Raw genomic sequence first — 21068 nt, 5'->3', positions numbered from 1 at the left:
CTGTGGCCTGCATTTCAGCGACCTCAGCCCCACAGAGCGTGCGATGCTTTTGAAAGAGCACGGTTAGGTTAGGCGCCGGCGGGTGGTTTCCCCCTTCCTCAGAGAGCAGCCGTTGCAAACTAAATATCATAACCCCAGTGCGGGGAGTCGCGAGAGGTGCGTTGCGCCCATCGGAGGCTGGGCGGGCCTTTGGGGCCAACGGATTGTGATTCCTTCAACGGCGCGGTTGCACGGCGCCGCAGGCAGCGTCGAGGTCTCCCACGGTTGCATGGGCCAAGTTATTTATTTTTTGCCACAAAAAACAAATGGGTGCTCGAGGGCGGTCACGTTTAAAGTCGGCGTCTTGAAACCAAAGCCGGCGCACAACGTTTCAACGGCCTCCGCTAGATCCAACGGGTCCACTGGATCTGGCTCTCTCGCCAACTTGCATGTACCTTCAGATATGTACTGTGAATGGATTAAAATAGCCGAGCTCGAAAAGAACAGCTCCGCCGAACTGCCGCAGCTATTGAATATAACGCGCACCTCGCCGCGGAGCCAAATCAGTCTGGCCGGGCCGGCGGCGGCTGGCGCACTCGGCGCGAAATAGATACATGCTACAATCTCCCCGCCAATGCGGTCAGAGTGCGCCGAAGCCGCCGAACGCGTCGGCGGTCAAGCGCAGTTGGAGTATAGAAGGTCTCGCTTTGACCGACGTAACTTCGCCGTGCAGGGCGCGCGCGCGCGCGCGCCTCGCCGCAGCATAAACGCGCCTTAACAAAGCCTGCGCATAACCGCTAACCAACGTATTCAGCGGCGGCATCCATGGGAGCCACTGAAACCCCCCGCCCACTCACTAAATAAAAGAAAAGTCCGTAGCCGAGGTTCGGAATCGAACCAGGGCCTTCGGCGTTTGAGGCGGGAACGCTGCCGCTCCGCGACGACGGCTCAAGTTACAGCCGTCAATAAAGGCGCATCTAGTGAATGCACTCTTCTGATGCAGAAATCTTCGCGCTTTCGCTAGGTATATCCTGGCCTAACAGAGCTAGGCCATCAGCAATTTTTCTGAACTGCCTTGTACCTTGTCTCCCGTCCCTAATAAACGATTTCCGTTATGTAGTTTGAAGTTGACTGGCACAGCCGGGAATGTTTCGCCGGGCGAGCGTGCGAATACACAAGTGCTGCCTTGTACGATCACGGATCATCGTGCCATCATAGCTTTTCATCGACCGTGGCGATCATCTGACAAGCCTTAACAGGCTCCTTCAAAGGTTAACTAGCACTTGAAGTTCCTCTGCTGTTCGGCGCTTGTAAATCGAAGCGCGTCAAAAACAAAACTACGGGAGCACGCAAAGCTCATAGACGCGAAGCGCCATAAAAAATCGAAACTCTCCTGGCCGCCTGTGGCGCCGCCAAGCATCCGTTTTTATTGCTTCCAATATTCAGGTTGTCTTTTGCCTGCCTTCCTTGTGTGATAAAAGTGCACTATTGGTTTTAAAACAAAACTTACTTCAATATTGATCTGCGCAACCTACATTTGTCGGCCTCAGAGATTCGCGAAACCAAGTAGGATGGAAAATTCCTCCAAGGTAGCGTCAGTAGCGTCTCTTGTCCTATGGCGTCACCACGCTTGTACTTGCGATATTGGCCTGTGGTGGCGATACCTGTATTTTGGTTCTTGCTATTTTCTACCTTACCCTTACAAGAGCTTTGTTTTCAGTAAGAGCGGCGTTTTTGTGATCAGGAGCTGGTATTCTATCCATACAAGCCAACTTCAATTTCTCCTCAGTGTCCCTTTAATGTCCCGAAGAAATAATAACCGATTGACAGCCTGCCTCAAAAACAAATGTGACAAACTGAGTCCTCCATTTCGAACTCGTAGAAATAAATTGGTGCGGCTTGATCTTTCCCGAAAATATGCCCACACGAACACTGCAAACACCCGATGAAATTTTTGGATATAAACCCTGGAGAAATGCAAGACTCGGAGAACATACCAAAGTTTGCTCATTAAAATATGTTGCAAATTGTGGCTCTCGAGAACATTGACCAATTCCATCCATTCAATTTATTTACTCTCTTCCTCATTTTATCTACTTCACTCCTCCAATATGCTTCGCTGTCTTTGTAACAGTCAAGGGGAACTCCCAAGTATTTAACAGGAGTCGTAGCAAAATTCACATTGGCAAAAGTATCTGGGGACTCCGGCCAATCACCGTGCCATAATCCTAGGCACTTACTCCAGTTTACCGCGCTGCCACTGGCCGCACAAAAATTTTTAACGCATTTAACAGCCTGCGTTACACTGTCGTAATCATTACAAAACATGGCTATATCATCCGCATGAGCCAACAATCGGACTTCTAATGCAGTTTAAAACCGCGCATAAAAATGCTCTTTATGACGCTCAAAGTGACTCTATATACAAGCAAAACAACAGTGGCGAAAGAGGGCAACCCTGGCGCACCGAGCGCTTGACTGGAATGCATGCACCCACCACCTTGTTGACAATTAGCCTTGTCGAGCAATCCTGGTACGCCATGGCTACCCCGTCTCGAATAATTCTACCCCCATTCACGTGATCTAGAATGCACAAAAGAATTTCGTGAGGCACTCTATCTAACGCTTTCGCCAGGTCAATTTGGATCATTGCCACTTGTGTGCCAATTGCGTCGCAGCATTCGAGGATAGATCGGCCTTTATTACCGCACGTTTGATGCGGCCCCACCAGGTCGGTAGTGAATGTCTGCAATCGCTTAGCCAAAATTTTCATCATTATCTTATGGTCTCCATCTGTGAGGCAACTTGGACGGTAAGAAGTTACTCTGCTACCACTTGACGCGCAGGGAATTCGTTATTTAAGCACAGACAATGAGGATGGGGTACCATTTGATCTCATAATGCTCTTGGGCCTCCACAGTATATGGCGCTCCAGAATGGCAGGCTATTATTGTGACAAAGACGCACGACCTGCCCGAATTTATTTTCGGGAAAGAATGGACTGCTTTCTGGCCATCCAGAAAGCAGCTGCGGAGCCTCCCGAGTGGCTCTCGAGGCTAGAGCCGCTCTGTATGCTTCGTGAATTTTAGTATGACGAAGCCAGACTCATGATGGCTGACCACGACAGTGTCGTATGTACATAGCGTTTTGTGTGTTTTTTGTTGAGTGTTTTTTGTGTAAATGTATTGGGTCAAAGCCAGGCAATAAAGAAAAAAAATTGTTTCGGGCTGTTTACAAATTAAGCAGTTCGATCCCCACGGTAAAAAGAAATCCTTTCCTTCCAAAAACTTTTTAACTGGGAGTGTCCCGGTGTGTAATTTAAAAAAGAATGTCTTTACTCCTGGTGGCACCTGCATTTTCTTTACCCTTTTTAAAACATCAGCTCCAGGACCTCCACTGTACAAGGCCCTGTACATAGGCTCTGGGAAAACAATATCACAAAGATCATGGTACAACTTCTTTCTTTTAGTTTTATACAAATAATCGCTAGAAAAACGCGCTGAAAGAAACCTAACACTTGCTACAATCTCTTTGTAGTAACCAAAAATTCCACCCGAGAGCTCTTCTGTGGTAACAACAAACTCCGCCGATGCTTATCGCGAAAGTTTCGCAATGTTATGTGCGGCTGCATACTAAAGCGCCTGTGAGGACAAAGAAGGCTGTTCCTTGTGTCCACTCTGGCTGTCCTATCTCTATGTGGCCCCAGAGGTAGCGGAGAAGTCGTCGCCCGGCTAGCTCAGTCGGTAGAGCATGAGACTCATAATCTCAGGGTCGTGGGTTCGAGCCCCACGTTGGGCGCTTCTTTATCTTTTTTTAGCTCTGCATCCCATATTCCTTCTGTCTGATTTTAACGGAAGCCCTTGTTTCGCAATGATATCTGCGGCTGCATACCAAAGCGCCTGTGAGGACAAAGAAGGCTGTTCCTTGTGTCCACTCTGGCTGTCCTATCTCTATGTGGCCCCAGAGGTAGCGGAGAAGTCGTCGCCCGGCTAGCTCAGTCGGTAGAGCATGAGACTCTTAATCTCAGGGTCGTGGGTTCGAGCCCCACGTTGGGCGCTTCTTTTTCTTTTTTTAGCTCTGCATCCCATATTCCTTCTGTCTGATTTTAACGGAAGCCCTTGTTTCGCAATGATATCTGCGGCTGCATACCAAAGCGCCTGTGAGGACAAAGAAGGCTGTTCCTTGTGTCCACTCTGGCTGTCCTATCTCTATGTGGCCCCAGAGGTAGCGGAGAAGTCGTCGCCCGGCTAGCTCAGTCGGTAGAGCATGAGACTCTTAATCTCAGGGTCGTGGGTTCGAGCCCCACGTTGGGCGCTTCTTTTTTTAGCTCTGCATCCCATATTTCCGCTAGACTCTCATGGAATACGGTGCTTGCCTGTAAAGAGTGAGGATGCGACACCATTCGAGCTTATTATGCTAATGGGCCTCCACTGTATTTGGCGCTCCAGAATGGCAGGATATCATTGCGATACCAAAGCGCCTGTGTAGCTGCCATGCCTAAGAGAGAGAGAGGGGTTTATTGATAGGAAAGGCAGAGAGGTTGGCCTGAAAAATAAATATCTGGCCTGCTACTCTGCTCTGGGGAACGGGAAGAGGAGATACAAGGTCACGATGGGGGACGATGATGATGGGAGGAGGCAGATGAAAAACTACTTAAAAAAAAAACAATGCACACTTTCTGACATCACAAACGCGAGACAAGGTCCGTGTCGCTCAAAAAGCGTGAGAGCGCTCGCGTTGCCTTTTTTCAGTTCTAAACTTATCTGGCCAAGCGCCGAGGATCAAATCCTCAGAGAGGAGCGAGGTGTCCATAGGCTTCAGAGCAGATGCGAGCATGAGTCTTTCACGTGCATACGCTGGACACGCCACTAAAACATGTTCTATAGTCTCTAGCACGCCACATGTGGTACATTCCGGAGAGTCCGCTTGTCCTATTAAGTGCAAGTATTTGCGCGTGAATGCCACGTTTAAACGTGGTCTACGGATAACGCATGCAATAGGGCGAGGTATTCCGCGAGGAACTGAAAAGGTCATCGTCGGATCTAGCCGTTTAAGGCGGATGTGGCGGGTGTCTGGCAGGGCCCAGTACCTAGCCGTCGCCCTCCTCATCAATTCCGAAAGGAGACAAGCTGTGCCCACTATAGAGAACGGTACAGCTGTACGCAGGCCACTGCTGAAGGCGCTCCTTGCTTCAGCGTCGGCGGTCTCATTTCCATCGAGTCCGCAGTGTCCGGGGATCCTAAGTTAGATGACGAAACTATAGGGAGCGTAGAAGGTGCCATAAGCACGGACGAAATTGTGAGGACGATAAAGGAATTAGCTGAAGGCAAGTCGCCCGGGCCCGATGGCTTAGGAGCTGCCTTTTACAAGGCTTTTCCGCCCGAACTCTGTGATCTTACACAGTGTGTACGCTGAAGCATACGAGCGAAATAGACTGCCCCCTTCTTTCAGGAAAAGTCACATGGTGCTAATACCGAAAACAGAAGACCCAGAGAAGCTGATGTCGGTTGAGTCATACAGGCCAATTACATTAACAAACACCGATTATAAAATTTTAATGAAAGCTTTGGCGAAGAGAACACAAACAGTAATTAAAAGTCTTGTGGGGCCTCACCAAACATTCGAGATCAAGGGCCGCACGATCACAACTAATACTCATACTGCGAGAAGTGTGTTAGAGTGCTGTGACGCGTCCGCAGGCCGAGTTGCTATGTTGCAGCTTGACCTGGCGAAAGCTTTCGACAAGGTCTCGTATGAAATAATGTTCGAGGTGCTAAAACACATCATTATCGGTCACGTGATTACTGAAGGTGTCATGATGGCTTACAGTGACTGTACAACGCGTATTGTAATAAACAGGACGCTTAGTGTTCAGTCATCAGTGAGGCAAGGCTGCCCACTCTCCCCACTGTTGTTTACCTTGTACCTTGAACCTTTCTGTGTTGCTCTCTTACGCCATGAAAGCATTCGTGGCTTCAAACTGCAGTCATCTGAAGTTAAAGTGTTAGCTTACGCGGATGATATCGCTGTATTCTGCGCGGACAGAAGCAGTGTCCTTAAGGTGCTACAGTGTGCAATGTATTTCTTGTGGCAGAGATTTGGTATGTATTACAAGTTCTTTTTAAGTCTCGCGCGAATGCGCAAAAAATGCACAGAGCTTTTGCAGTGTTCATTTGGGGCTCGACTTGGGAAAGAGTCGCTCAAATCTTTTTCGATCTGTTCGCAATGGAGGACTTGGCTTATCAAATTTGTTTCTTAGACAAATTGTGTCACGGTTCTTTTTCTTACGGGACCAAAGTGATGGTTTTTTGCGCACAATGTTGCATGTTCGACTGGCTAAAACTTTACCTGGTTTCATTGTTACCACTAGTAGTGCTGTGAATCGTGGTGCAACTGGTTATCTGCACGAAATCGTTGTGTCATATCGCGTACTAGCAACACATTTTTCATTAGAGTACTTGTCTTTGGTTAACAAAAAGAAGTCGTACAAAGAGGTAATTGACATCATGATGCCAGTCCCACTGTACAGAGCGATGTACTGCGGAGGTCCAGGAGAGGACGTTTTGAAAAGAGTGAAAAAGATGCCAGTAAGAGCTTCAATTAAAACTTTCTTTTTCAAGCTTCACACTAATACTCTTTCTGTAAAGAGATGGCTCGAGGGCAAAGGAATTTTTGTGCCCTGGACAGTGAATTGTCTTCTGTGCAAAAAACCAGAAACCATTGATTATGTTTTCATTGAATGCTGGGATCCTATCTTTTTCTGGGACATTTACAACGCACACTTAAAAAGGAACTACCAATCACACCTTCAGGAATCAGGTTTTTAACTGCAGAGACTGATGATGACACACCGTATGACATGTTCATGCTCCTGGGCCTCCACAATTTGTGGAAGACAAGAATGGCTGTGCGACATGCAGACATTGTTGTTCGATCTGCCCGTGAAAATTTTATTGATAGTGTTACATATATTGCAGAGGTGTATCGCGCACAAACGGAGCCGCCGCAATGGATGGCTGTTCTTGGCGATTTGGTCAGACTCAGAAATTTTTAACCACGCCAGGCCTGCCTGTACTGGTGTTTTTAGTCGTGTCTGTATTGTTTGGATTGTTGTCTGAGGAGGCAATAAAGAAAAAAAACCAAAGCGCCTGTGAGGACAAAGAAGGCTGTTCCTTGTGTCCACTCTGGCTGTCCTATCTCTATGTGGCCCCAGAGGTAGCGGTGAAGTCGTCGCCCGGCTAGCTCAGTCGGTAGAGCATGAGACTCTTAATCTCAGGGTCGTGGGTTCGAGCCCCACGTTGGGCGCTTCTTTTTTCTTTTTTAGCTCTGCATCCCATATTCCTTCGGTCTGATTTTAACGGAAGCCCTTGTTTCGCAATGTTATCTGCGGCTGCATACCAAAGCGCCTGTGAGGACAAAGAAGGCTGTTCCTTGTGTCCACTCTGGCTGTCCTATCTCTATGTGGCCCCAGAGGTAACGGGGAAGTCGTCGCCCGGCTAGCTCAGTCGGTAGAGCATGAGACTCTTAATCTCAGGGTCGTGGGTTCGAGCCCCACGTTGGGCGCTTCTTTTTTCTTTTTTTAGCTCTGCATCCCATATTCCTTCGGTCTGATTTTAACGGAAGCCCTTGTTTCGCAATGTTATCTGCGGCTGCATACTAAAGCGCCTGTGAGGACAAAGAAGGCTGTTCCTTGTGTCCACTCTGGCTGTCCTATCTCTATGTGGCCCCAGAGGTAGCGGAGAAGTCGTCGCCCGGCTAGCTCAGTCGGTAGAGCATGAGACTCTTAATCTCAGGGTCGTGGGTTCGAGCCCCACGTTGGGCGCTTCTTTTTCTTTTTTTAGCTCTGCATCCCATATTCCTTCTGTCTGATTTTAACGGAAGCCCTTGTTTCGCAATGATATCTGCGGCTGCATACCAAAGCGCCTGTGAGGACAAAGAAGGCTGTTCCTTGTGTCCACTCTGGCTGTCCTATCTCTATGTGGCCCCAGAGGTAACGGGGAAGTCGTCGCCCGGCTAGCTCAGTCGGTAGAGCATGAGACTCTTAATCTCAGGGTCGTGGGTTCGAGCCCCACGTTGGGCGCTTCTTTTTTCTTTTTTTAGCTCTGCATCCCATATTCCTTCGGTCTGATTTTAACGGAAGCCCTTGTTTCGCAATGTTATCTGCGGCTGCATACTAAAGCGCCTGTGAGGACAAAGAAGGCTGTTCCTTGTGTCCACTCTGGCTGTCCTATCTCTATGTGGCCCCAGAGGTAGCGGTGAAGTCGTCGCCCGGCTAGCTCAGTCGGTAGAGCATGAGACTCTTAATCTCAGGGTCGTGGGTTCGAGCCCCACGTTGGGCGCTTCTTTTTTCTTTTTTTAGCTCTGCATCCCATATTCCTTCGGTCTGATTTTAACGGAAGCCCTTGTTCCGCAATGTTATCTGCGGCTGCATACCAAAGCGCCTGTGAGGACAAAGAAGGCTGTTCCTTGTGTCCACTCTGGCTGTCCTATCTCTATGTGGCCCCAGAGGTAACGGGGAAGTCGTCGCCTGGCTAGCTCAGTCGGTAGAGCATGAGACTCTTAATCTCAGGGTCGTGGGCTCGAGCCCCACGTTGGGCGCTCCTTAACTATTTTTAGCTCTGCATCCCATATTTTTTCGGTCTGATTTTAACGGAAGCCCTTGTTTCGCAATGTTATCTGCGGCTGCATACTAAAGCGCCTGTGAGGACAAAGAAGGCTGTTCCTTGTGTCCACTCTGGCTGTCCTATCTCTATGTGGCCCCAGAGGTAGGGGGGAAGTCGTCGCCCGGCTAGCTCAGTCGGTTGTTTGCGAACCAAGAAGTGGATGTGAGCGCGTTCAAGGCAAAGTTTCTTGGCGCTTTACAACGATTAGATGACGAGCAGAAAGAAAGGTTGGAGCTGTCGAGAACTGCGTCAGAGGTTGAGCATGCGATAGAAAATTTGAGCCTTGGAAAATCACCTGGACCTGACGGATTAAATGCGGCTTTTTACAAAGCATATAAACACGAAATAGTGCCAGTACTGACAGCAGTGTATAATGAAGCCTACGAAGTAAATGAATTGCCTCCGTCTTACTGTAAATCCCACACAGGGTCAATTCCTAAATATGATGAGGCAGAAAAGTTACAACAGGTAACAGCATATCGCCCTATCGCACTCACAAACGTAGATTATAAAGTTTTCATGAAGATTTTAGCCCGTAGACTACATTCAGTTATTCAAGATATATTCGGTCCTCACCAGACGTGTGGGATCAAAGGACGCTCTATTGTTACCAATATTCATAGAGCGAGGTGTGTGCTTGAATTTTGTGATCATACAAATGGCGGTGTAGCCATACTTCAGCTAGATCTTGAGAAAGCATTTGATTGTTTTTCACACGAAATCCTGTTTTGCATACTCGACCATGTAAACGCAGGGTCCATTATTCGCGAGGCAGTGGCCTTGGAGTACCGGAGCTGCACGACAAGATTAATTGTAAATAAGAGTTTGGGGGGCCCCATTGTCCTGCTGCGTTCGGTGCGCCAGGGTTGTCCCCTTAGCCCCCTTCTATTCTGGATTTATATCGAAGCATTGTGTTTGAATATCATGCAAAATGAAAAAAATTCGTGGCTTCCAGCTTCAAGCGGCAGAAGTTAAGCTGCTGGCCTATGCGGATGATGTTTCATTGTTCACAGTGAATCGGGAAGGTGTAACCGAGGCCGTGGCATGTGTAAAAAAATTCACCGAAGTCACAGGCAGTAAAGTGAATTTTGTCAAAGCCCCTGGGGCTTTGGCACGAAGAATGGCCAACGAAACCCGACCATTTTGCAAACATGTCCTGGGTGACGACCCCAGTAAAGTACTTGGGCGTCCCACTAGACGGTTATCGCGATAGCGAACCGTACTGGAGAGAACAGACGCAAGCCACGCTTGAAAAGGTGGAGAGGTGGAAAGGGCGACAGCTGTCAACTTTCGCAAGGGCCACAGTGAGTAATCTGTTTTTTATGTCTAGGCTGTGGTACGTGATGCAAGTGTTGCATTGTGCAAGGATGAACGTACAGAGATTGCACCGGATCTTTGCCGTTTTTGTATGGGCTGCAGGCTGGGAACGATGCAGCCGGACGAATTTGTTTATGCGGGTCAAGGACGGTGGCCTCACTCTGGGGCACTTATTTGTACGGCAGATCGTAAGCAGATTTTTTTTTTTGTGCCTGATGTAAGTGATCCGTTTCTGCGCACTGCGTGCCAGTTAAGGCTTGGAAATGCACTGCCGGATTTTGTTGTCTCAACCGAAAGTTTATCGGGACGTATTTTTGGTTACTTTAGAGAGGTCGCGAGTGTTCGATTCCTATCTGTTCGGTTTTCGTATGAGTATTTGTCTTCTGTTAGCAGGAAGAAGTTGTATAGGGATTTGTGCCATGTAGTTCTTCCACAACCTATGCACAGGGCCGTATACGGTGTAGGCCTGGGACGCGTCGTACTTAAGCGTGTGAAGGCGATGCAGGTGCCGCCAAGTGCAAAAACATTCTTCTTTAAGTTACATACCGGAACACTACCAGTAAAGAAATTTTTGCAAGGGAAGCATTTATTTCTACCTTGAGGATCACATTGTTTAATCTGTAAAAAACCGGAGACAATAGACCACGTTTTTTTTTGCATTGTTGGGAGGGGGTATACTTCTGGGACATCTTGCAAAGGACTTTAAAAAAGGAATTTCCGCTAGACTCTCATGGAATACGGTGCTTGCCTGTAAAGAGTGAGGATGCGACACCATTCGAGCTTATTATGCTAATGGGCCTCCACTGTATTTGGCGCACCAGAATGGCAGGATATCATTGCGATCCTGATGCACGTCCAGCGCGGATCTATTTTAAGGAGTGTATGCATAAGTATACTAAAATTCAGGAACTCGCTCCTGAAGCTCCTGAGTGGCTCGAAAGAGTAAAGCCTTTGGTGGCGCTTAGAGATTTTTGAGTTTTAATATGACGAAGCCACAACCCACCAGGCTTAAGTATTGTTCATTGTGCCGTGCAAGTGTATTTGTGTACTGTGGTTCTTGCCGAAGTCAGGCAATAAAGAAAAAAAAAGCCCGGCTAGCTCAGTCGGTAGAGCATGAGACTCTTAATCTCAGGGTCGTGGGTTCGAGCCTCACGTTTGGCGCTTCTTTTCGTTTTTTAGCTCTGCATCCCATATTCCTTCTGTCTGATTTTAACGGAAGCCTTTTTTCGCAATGTTATCTGCGGCTGCATGCCAAAGCGTCAAGACAATAACGCGTAGAATAGGCATGAAGTTTTCGGTGAAAAACAACCACAACGGCCTTTTTATGCGCAAAAAAAACCGCGCGAAACACGAGGAGAACAAAAAGTTCGGCAAACACACTTAAGGCTGCTTACCGGTGCGAGCGCACGCGTGTATGACAGCACGCTGTACGACGAGCGGTTGCATCAAAGTTTTGATACGAATGTGGGGAAAACTGACGCCACATGGAGGTCGGCCAGTGGCGCGTATATATAGACGAACGACATGTATAGCAATGTCTGATGTGGCGGTGCTCGGCTTGCTGCGTGCGTCATACGGCTGCTTGATGACGTCACCCTATTTGTCTTGTCATCGCTGGTATTTTCTGCACCGTCTGCAAGTACAGACACGCCGCCACCTTTTCTCGTAATGGGACTAGTAACGCTTTCGCATTAACGTGGCGACTTCTCGTGCATCACAATATGGTAGTTCCGTAAATAGGGCGCATCGTGTCGGCGACAGCCAATAATAAGCGAGCGCTGGCAGGCACGGGACATGCAGGAGACTGAATCGAAACCAGCAGGCTCCAGATGATCTGCTCTGCTCTGGTCCAAATGGCGCTGTCCCGAGCAAGCTGAGGAAGAGATCGCTTCCGCTGGAGATGTTCGGGCTGAACGATACCCGTGCTTTGACCGTGGGTCATGAAGCTCGCCATAGGGGGCTCCATCGGCTAGTTGCGGGGACACTTCAACATCACGTAGAAGAACCCGCCCACGAACAGCGTGTCAGGCGGTCCCGTGTGGTTGGCGTGGATCCTGGTCAGGTAATCGTACTCCAGCGTCATGGACACTCCCGGCAATGGCTTCCGTTTGAACTCTGCATTGTCTCGCCTCATCCTCTCTGTCACAAACAAGAGGCGCCACACGCATCCATCGGCGGTGAAAAGGGAGTCCCCTGTTTGTTGCGACGCTGTTCAATATATAAAGAAGCGATCGCATGACCTGTATTATGTGCTGGACGGCGGAGTGGAAACAGTATGCGTGTTTTTTCTGCAAGCTGACGTCACATTTTCTAGACAGTGCGGATCGAGTCGGCTTCATGTGCATCATTCTGGACAAAGGTTCCCTCCGTCCAGATATCTTCACGGGGAACTCGGGCGGGGCTCCGACCGAGCTGCAACTTGGACGGGCGGTTGTTGTTGTTGTTGCCTCAAAAGCGATGGCACATACCCACAATGGTGGCGCTGCATCTCTTCTTCCACTCAGAATGCTCGAGAACACTCTCGAAAATATACTGGCTTTTGCTGACCGCTTGGTTTCCTTGAAGCTTTCTTTTGTATGGTGGATCATTGCATTGATACCCCGTTAGCTCCATTTATGTGCCATCCTTATATTTTGTGTTCTTATATATATTTGTAGTGGCCGCAGATGTATTTCGAAAATATCTGCATGGTAACTAATATGCTTTGGCAAAATGCATTTCCGGACTATTGTTACCAATTTATGGCTTTGTACAGATTAGTTTGCGTATGATTTTAGCTCTCCTACTCTGTACCAATTTCTCTTTCGAAGCATGGGACTTTCCTCCTGTTCGTAATCGTCATGTAACAAATGTACGTATTTATAAAATAGATTCTCATAATAAACCGACCGCGGGTTGCAGAAGTTTGAACGAACCCAGAAAACTGGCCCAAACATTCAGTTATACAATGGTTAAGTGAAGAGGCATTGCCTTGTATCTGTGTTTTTACTTGAAATCTCCGTTAGGGACATCCCTACACCTTTAGCGAAGTTGCGAGGTGCGCTCTTTTTACAGTATGTCTCGAGAATTTTTTGCTTCGAGCCCAAAATAACGGTTGTGATACTAATTTTCATTCTTTATCTAACGACGTGTTATCCCTTTTAGGTCAGCTGCTAAGATACATGCATTGTCAATTAACACGGTTCCAGACCTCGCGGCAGGCTGCAATTTGCGAATACGCCAAATGGGAAACGTTGTCCATGTTCAGAAGGTTAGCGCGAGATTTTCCCCTCGCGACGTACTACGACGTCGACGCTGTTTATACCAGTGGAAATTCCTCATACAGCTATGCCCCGGCACAACGATTCAATCTAAACACGTACTCGGAGGAGGAGAGAAATTCTTAATGCAGCGCCCTTTCAGGTATTGATTATTTGTGGCCGTAATTTGTAATGTTTCGTTGTTGTTTTCCTTTCATTTTGTCCTCAGTCTCTGGCCGCGGCTTCCCGGTGACGTAGGCCATGCAAAGTGACACCCATGACAGACGAGCAGAAGAGATGAAAACGAAACGCTGCGATATGACGCTCTTAAGTGTTTCGAAACTATTTATCGACGACGCTATAGCACGAGGAGTATCCTGTGGCAACATTTTGTACTCTACCGGCAGGCAATATCTGTTTTTTTTTTTTATAAATAAAAAGAAAAAAAGGCAGCGAACCGGAGATTAGTGAAAAACGGTGTTTACAAAAGAGTACATATGGTTACCAAACGAGTTTCTGAGAAAGACTGCAGGCAGTCTCCGATAACTTCTGGGTTTCTTCCTTTCCTTCTTCTTTCTGTTCTTCTGGCAGGCACGGTGTTATTCACACAGACACGTGTCACATCCTGATGATTGGCTACCTACGCGGCCAATATTGCTCAAAAGAAATAAATGCACTGGCGTTCGTTGAAAGGGATAGGCAATAGTCGATCTTTCGATCGAAGCTCCATGTGATGTACTACTGCAGCTGTTGCTGCTTTTGACAGAGTCCCCTTGCGACTGCATTTGGGTCGCGTTCGAGGACCTTCGGGACTGTTTCAGATTCTGCCTTTTGCCCCAGAGGTCTGGGATATTCTTACACAAAATTAAGTTTGTTTGTTTTTTTGCAATCCGAAAAAGCTTATTTTCTGGCGAAAAAGTCGGTTACTTGGCCGTATCTGCTGTGAGCGGCAAGTGCAGTTTGTGTACTTTGCCGGACCAATGAGAGCCAGTTCCATTAACTCTTCAGATATAGCAAACCGTATACCATCATCGCTTGACACCTGTACTTTGCCAACAACTATAAGCTCAGAAGGTTCCTATCATCAGAATTGTCAACTTTGTCCCTGTCTGCCGTGGTCAGGCTCTTTCCAGAGCTTGAAACCAGTCTCTTCAGTGTTCTGCCTGAGACCTAGCTTCATCCTTTAAACTGTAGTCGTTGTGAAACCGTTCAAAAATAGAAAAATCATGATTATTGATTGCATAGAATCTGTGAGACCACGAGGTCTGCCTTTCTGTGCATTGCCAGTCGAAAAACACAGAAAAACTGTTGTTTTAACAAATTTTCAGTAATGTTTTTGACCAAAACCTTGTAGTAACAGCAGAATTTTATGTGGTTAATACAGAAAAGTATTACAGAAAAACTAGAAAACACTTTGTCGTATTTTTTATTCGGTTCTGTCGCTTTTGTCAGCTGGTATGTGTCAGCGACCCTGCGTTGCACGTATAGATATACCGCTGGGATCACATGATTTGATGTGATCACATTTGGCTTCTGTCTTCACTGACGCAAAAACGAGGCTTTTACTGATCTAGAATTTTAAAACTATCTTATCACCTTTTTTTTCGAAAAAGATTTGTAAAAAAACGTTCCGTAGGTAACCTTGGTTCACAAACAATGCTGTAAACCAAATGACTAACTTTCAGGAAATCAAAAACTGCTATATATTTGCACTTCCGTTGTATCTGAGCTTTCTTTCCGAGCTCGATCTGACTTGAATCATAGGCAATGTTTTAACTGTCTTAAGTTTAGAGCCTTTGTCTTTTTTTCCTTTGAGTTGGGTTTTGTGCCGGACTGCGATTCTCTACGGCATTTTGTTCGGCAGTGCTGCAGAGTGAACCAGCAAAGAAATACCTACGGCCCATATTATAATGACCTATCACCTCACAGCCAGCCCGTGTAGATTCGCTGCACGGCAAAGACATCTATCGATGGTCTTCAGTTATATGTGCCAGCCGCGAGTACGTTATTACACATTTCGTTAGCATCTAACAAATACTAAATACTATATGGCCGGACTAAGATAAAGAAAAGGAAAAATGTCGCGGCCTGCGCCGCTAAGAATAACCGGCTTAACCAATACGAAGTAGAAAATAACAAATGATAAAAATAATTTACCATAGCAGAAAAGAGAGGAGAAAAAAGGAAAAAAAATATTGGTACTGTCAGAGCTGAAGCCTTTGTAACGGCTCTTAAGGAAATTTATTGTATGAGGAAGGTAAATAATGATTTTTTTTCTGAGATGGCTTATAGCTAATGAAAATTAAGAGATATAATAATCATGATGAGAAGCCCAGACTTCGGCATGTTCGCTCCTGGTCGGCTGACGAGGAGCATCGAACTGTCAGCCGTCCTCGAGTCAGTTTTCCCACTCATGGCGAATTCCACAGGTGGATCCGAAGCGAGGCGCTCGAATCGCAAAAGAGCGCCCCAAACAGCCTCGGAGCACAGCTACCGTTGTCGACCAGCGCTCCGTATGGAACGGAGTTGCTCCAGACGACCAGCGGAATTCGCGCGGTCGGTCCAGGTCGACCAGTGGAACTCGAATTCGTCGTCGCGGAGCAAGAAAAGCTGCTCCAGCACGACCAGTGGAAATCGCCATCAGTGTCTTCGCTGCTACCAGCCGTCAGTTTTACGAATTAATATACACATCTTCCCACGCCCTTTTTCTCAGTTTTAGCTAAAATGTATTCAATTTGCGCTTGATCTTTCTAACCTTCGGCGCACGCTTGCGCGCCTGTCATTTTCCCTTCTATTGCTTGTGACGCTGTTCGTATACCCTTATTTCTAGTCTTGTTGCTGGCCTCCATGTATTGGCCCACAGGTAGGTTATATATTGTGCTTATCTTTTCAGGGATAATACGCTGTTCATAACCTGAGAGTGAACGCCAAGTGCACTATATATACACACCGTTCTTACCCGCCTTCTCATTTTTAATGATCTTGATCTACGGCGCTAACTTAATTGCTTGAGATGAAACTCTCAACTATTTCCAATGCCTTATTGCCTATCGAAAATTGTTGCTCTTTTAGCAAATTTTCAACTGTATACTTTGGTTTTACTCGTAGTAATCTTTAGGCCTACCCCCGAACTTTTGCGCATCTAGGTCAACGATTATTCGCTGTAATTAATATACCCGAGTTGCTTATCAAGACAACATGGTCAGCAAAGCAGAGGTTGTCTAGGTATTCACCGTTGATTGTTACGCACATAGTTAAGAGTTCAACGCTCAGATAATGCCCTGCAGGCGTAGAACTATAGTGATCACAATTAAAGCAACTGTGCTTTACTCTCTGACGCCATTTTTGACAGGAATTTCCTCGCTCCGATTATGTATACGACTAAGGCGACTGTGTAGTCCTTGCAGATATTTTTCAGTTCATTCACATATGGTTCCACGACTTTTCGCTTTCGTAATGCTCGCATAACCACTGCGGCTCCTACCGGAACGGAAGCTTTTTTTCACTGCGATGATTGCTAAAGATTTTTAGATTGATCGCAATATTGCAATCAAAATTACAGACTTCGGTATGAATGCGATATTTCCGCGAATATTTTGTTTGTTCATGCTCAAAACGACGGCACACGGCTTTGTGAGAATAAATGCGAGGATATTTATCTGGGATGTTTCTTCCCACGCGCAGCTCCATCGTTGTTCAAGATTATCGCCGGTGCTGTATGCACCTTATCTTGAAATTTCTCCGTTATCTAAGGCGCGAGAGCGGCGGTGATTCCTTTCTTCGACGACCGCCGAGACCGTCCGTTGCTGTCGCCGCTGCCGAGTTCTTCAGTTCTTGTGGGGCGCAAGTCAGCCCCAATAAAGAGTTTTCTTTGAATACTTTCACCGCCTTTGTTTTCCGGACTGTATAGTCACCGCCGTGTGACAATATATTGGTGAGTACTCCTCTCGAAAACATGCCTGTTCCGTGGGTCGCTTATTGAAGTGCTGATTCTATACTTATTAAATGAATTGTACACAGGAGTGAGTTCAAGGGATGCCACTCTTGGAGGAGCGGTGGAGGGGGAGGGGGCGCACGCTTGTGATTATACACGAAGAATCGACTGCTTAACAGAACCTGACGCTAATATGCGAACAAGATTGTGCAAGTTTGGCAAAAAATACAGCGCTCAGTTATTTCCGCAAAGCACAGATATTAAGCGGCCACTATTTAGCAGTTGCGAAATGCTCAGCGTGCACCTCAGGCTCAACTGACAGGCAAGCATCGACTCACTTTGTTTGAGGAAAGCTCGATAGTACGGTTGACGGCTCAGGACGTGTATTTGTGGTCCAGGCTCCGAGATGATAAATGAATACGCAGGGGGACACATGCGGACAGCGGATCCCAATATGTCGTGCCTTATCTTGGTCTGGGCCGCGACGCAAAAGAGTATATATACAAGCGTGTCACGAACGAGTGTCTATTGTGTCGATGCTTGCCAAATGATTGCGAGTGGCGCAGTTGAGGAGACCAACTCTGGCATCGCGCATGAAAGAAAGGTAGGCAGTACAAGATATCGAACAATAGCAGAGCGGCAACGACGGTGGACTCGACGGTGCGGCTCTATCGCATGTTGTCGTCATGCCACGCACGAGCGCGTCGCGGTACAACGAAAGGGAAGTGCCGTTGTTCCCGGGCGACGAGTTCTAATCAAGGAACTGCCGAACCGCGAAGACCGCGTCTCGCGATGGAAACGAAATCCTCTTTCCATCGCTGCCATTTCTGACATTAACAACTTCAAGACCACTGTATTTTCTGCCGCTTTGTAAAATAATATTGTATAATATGCACTGTTTATGTTAAGTACCAATACAACTCCTTTCTGTAATGCCTTCAGGCCTGGAAAGTATTCGAAATAAATAAATAAAAAATGCAAGCACTTCCGTGTGCTGTACGTGGGATGTCAGCGCACTTCAGAACCACCTCAAGTGTTCGAAAATAATCCGGAGCGCTCCGCTACGGTGTCCCTCATAGCCTGAGTCGCTCTGGGACCTTAAACCCCAACAAACCATAAACTAAACCTTTTTTTCTTTCATTCCCTCCTTTGTCCCTTCCCTTACGAAGCGGCTGAGGTGTCCACCGAGATGGGAGCCAGTTACTGTGTCATTTCCTTTTTTAATTCTTTTCTATTAATTTAGACCACTTGAGGGTTCTTTAACGTGCACTGCAAGCCCGAAGCTACACCATCGACCCGGGCCCGTGACACGTCGGCAGTGTAGGCCCACTGAGCTCACCGAATTAACGGAATGAGGAACAGGTGCGGATTTATATGGCGCACTCTTGGAGGGGGGCTATTGTTTAACATTTTTTTTTACTTTTTTCGTCGAGAAAATGGAGTTCGGCATCGCAGAGGCAGTGGCGCTTTGGAACGCCACTACTCCATGCAGGTCAATAGATTCTTCAGAACATGTTATTAGTTCATCTTCAGGAATAGAGCAGTCCTTATTCCTTAGAACAGCTAACGACTGGAATGGCCTTCCATCCGAAATGGCGACCATCGTCAATCCCGCTCGCTTCAAACCTGCCGTCGAAGATGATCTATATTCGAAATAATACCATTTTGTCAGCCCACCCCTCATGTAATCCCAGTAAAAAAAAAAAAAACATTGGAACTAATTGGATTTCCAACCGGTTCCAATATTGGACCTGTTCAGTTTCCAATTGATTCCAACTGGACCAGTTCAGTTTCCGACTGGTTCCAATTGGATTGGTGTTCCAACTGGACAGTCCAAATGGTCTAACCAATTGGACCGACTGGAATTCCTGTTGGAGAGCCCAATTGGTCTTACCCATTGCATTCAATTGGTCTGCCCAGCTGAAACCACTGTATCAATAATGAATAATTTTCATATTTGATACACAAGGCAGAACTAGTCTGTTTCTTATAATAAGAGCTATCAGCAGCTTAGCCTACTAGTAAATTGTATTCATCATCTCCACCACCACTGCGGTAAAAATTAAATTAAATAACTGCACTTAGTGGGCAAGCACCACAGGCCCCAGCATATGAGAGCCTCATAAATGGGGTATACATGTTGGGGCAGAAGTGTGAATTCTTTGGATGTACATTTTGAGCTAACATATGCTACTAGAGTCGAAATTTGTAGTGTTTCTCGTGTGCGGTGTATGCGGGTCTGGCGACTAATTTCCATAAAAGTACGCTAATTTCAATTCTGCAGTAAAAATGTTGATTGGCACCAGACAGTGTCTCCCTGCAGTCCTCACAAATCAGTTTTCCTTTTGCACATTAACAATATGTTAAATTATACAAATATTTCTCACGGTGCGTATTTTGCAAAACTTAATTGTGAGTAATATTTTGTGAATATTACCTGGGTTCAGTGTCTGCCTAGCCGGCCTAATGGGTCCATTTGGTTGGTCCAATTGGTTGGTCCAGTTGGGTCCAATTGGTCGGGTGCTGAAAACACAACTGCAACCAGTTGGTTCCAATTGGAAAGTACAATTGGTTCCAATTGGAAAGTCCAGTTGGAACCAATTGGAAGATCCAGTTGGAACCAGTTGGAATGTCCAAATGGTTCCAATAGTTTTTTTTGGCCGGGATGTCCCTTGTGGACCTTTGGGGAATTAGGTTGACAGATTAATAAATAAATAAATAAATAAATAAATAAACAACGGTTCTTGACATCGACAGAGCATGCCGTGGAACTAGGTGTCAGAGTTATCGTTTAAGAACCGCATGTTACTTCCTCGGAAGACGTGAAAAGAAAACGATCGTCAATTTTTAGCACGCCCAGTTTCTCCTGTAGAAAGGGAGCGATTAGTTTCTGCCAGGATCCTGGTAAATATCTGGAAGAAAACGCAAAGAATCTCTTCGTGTACTCGTTCCCTTTGACATGTGGCAATGTTTAACATAAGTCAAACTGGCAGGTGTGCAAATGAGGGGGATGAAAGAACACCATTACTATGTGAACAAGGCTGTCAGGGACAACTTCATGTTTCATTGGCGAAAGTGCGATCGCTTGCAAAAACCTGCTTGTTGTGAGCCGGAATTCATGCGCTGCACTGTCCTTAAAAGGCGCTGACAAAAGTTGGCACGCGAGGTAATCGAGGCCGCTGAAATCTTAAATAACAGTGTAATCACTGTTAGCATTCCTTCCGTCGCACTAAGAGAGAGCTCGTGCTTTTAAAAGCTTCATAATCTTGGTTTTTGTTGTTGCTTTAATTTCACATACTTTCGTTGTAGTTGTGACAAGGCGCATTTGTTTTTTAGGCTACAAACGTGCGACGAATTTTCCAAGTAACCTTGTTGAAAGTCAGCGCTCGTGTCGTCGTGTTCCTTTCTGCGTCCGTGTCCTTTTCTGCGCTGTTCCGTAGTTACCAAGAAGCCACGTCTTCCGTCTTAGCGAACGATTAATTAACTAGAATTAACCAAACTTTTCAGTTTAAGGATCATTATCGGATTAAAACCAAACCGGTGGCCATGTGGTAGAGCATCCGCCTCGCATTCGGGAGGTGCTGGGTTCGGTCCCCAGTGCCACCGGGTACTTACCGCGGTTTTCTAATGGGTCCGGTTTTTCCGGCTGTCTGACTTTGCGAGAAAAATAAATATTGCCACTAGGCAATATCATATTCCCACGGCTTGACGTACAGACCGACGGCGAGGACAGTTCAAAGCAGGAGACACAAAATCAGTTCGGTCCGGCAGCAGCAACATCGTCGTCGGCACGCGGCAATCGCTCCCAGTCTCTCTTCCAGGCGCTACGTACACTACCCTCCCCCTCTAAACAAGCATCGTCCCGGTGCTAACCTGAAAGCAAAAACACACGGCGGAAAACCACACACGGGCTCAGCACGTCCTGCTGGCCGTTGT

At 46.8% G+C, this 21068-nt stretch overlaps 1 protein-coding gene and 10 non-coding genes across 12 annotated transcripts in view; 10 read left to right on the top strand and 1 right to left on the bottom strand.

The window, feature by feature from the left end:
- The window catches only part of LOC144121526 (monocarboxylate transporter 5-like), a 171365-nt gene extending 153742 nt beyond the window's left edge, over positions 1 to 17623 (bottom strand). The window contains exon 1 of one of the 2 annotated variants that reach the window (XM_077654777.1): positions 17471 to 17623. In XM_077654777.1, the coding sequence (XP_077510903.1) occupies positions 17471 to 17567 (97 nt within the window). In that variant the 5' untranslated portion in view covers positions 17568 to 17623. The remainder of the gene's footprint in view (positions 1 to 17470) is intronic. The other variant, XM_077654775.1, reaches the window with a different exon arrangement.
- TRNAM-CAU (transfer RNA methionine (anticodon CAU)) lies at positions 3705 to 3777 on the top strand. Its single transcript has one exon. It is a non-coding gene; the product is annotated as a tRNA-Met (tRNA).
- Positions 3963 to 4035, top strand: TRNAK-CUU (transfer RNA lysine (anticodon CUU)). Its single transcript has one exon. It is a non-coding gene; the product is annotated as a tRNA-Lys (tRNA).
- On the top strand, positions 4221 to 4293 carry TRNAK-CUU (transfer RNA lysine (anticodon CUU)). The gene has a single exon. It is a non-coding gene; the product is annotated as a tRNA-Lys (tRNA).
- Positions 7212 to 7284, top strand: TRNAK-CUU (transfer RNA lysine (anticodon CUU)). The gene has a single exon. It is a non-coding gene; the product is annotated as a tRNA-Lys (tRNA).
- On the top strand, positions 7470 to 7542 carry TRNAK-CUU (transfer RNA lysine (anticodon CUU)). Its single transcript has one exon. It is a non-coding gene; the product is annotated as a tRNA-Lys (tRNA).
- Positions 7729 to 7801, top strand: TRNAK-CUU (transfer RNA lysine (anticodon CUU)). Its single transcript has one exon. It is a non-coding gene; the product is annotated as a tRNA-Lys (tRNA).
- Positions 7987 to 8059, top strand: TRNAK-CUU (transfer RNA lysine (anticodon CUU)). Its single transcript has one exon. It is a non-coding gene; the product is annotated as a tRNA-Lys (tRNA).
- On the top strand, positions 8246 to 8318 carry TRNAK-CUU (transfer RNA lysine (anticodon CUU)). Its single transcript has one exon. It is a non-coding gene; the product is annotated as a tRNA-Lys (tRNA).
- Positions 8505 to 8577, top strand: TRNAK-CUU (transfer RNA lysine (anticodon CUU)). The gene has a single exon. It is a non-coding gene; the product is annotated as a tRNA-Lys (tRNA).
- Positions 11048 to 11120, top strand: TRNAK-CUU (transfer RNA lysine (anticodon CUU)). The gene has a single exon. It is a non-coding gene; the product is annotated as a tRNA-Lys (tRNA).
- Positions 17624 to 21068: the final 3445 nt, after the last annotated feature.

The sequence above is a fragment of the Amblyomma americanum genome, chromosome 2, assembly GCF_052857255.1.
Source record: "Amblyomma americanum isolate KBUSLIRL-KWMA chromosome 2, ASM5285725v1, whole genome shotgun sequence".
NCBI lineage: Eukaryota > Metazoa > Arthropoda > Arachnida > Ixodida > Ixodidae > Amblyomma > Amblyomma americanum.
This window is presented reverse-complemented; position numbering and strand designations above follow the sequence as displayed.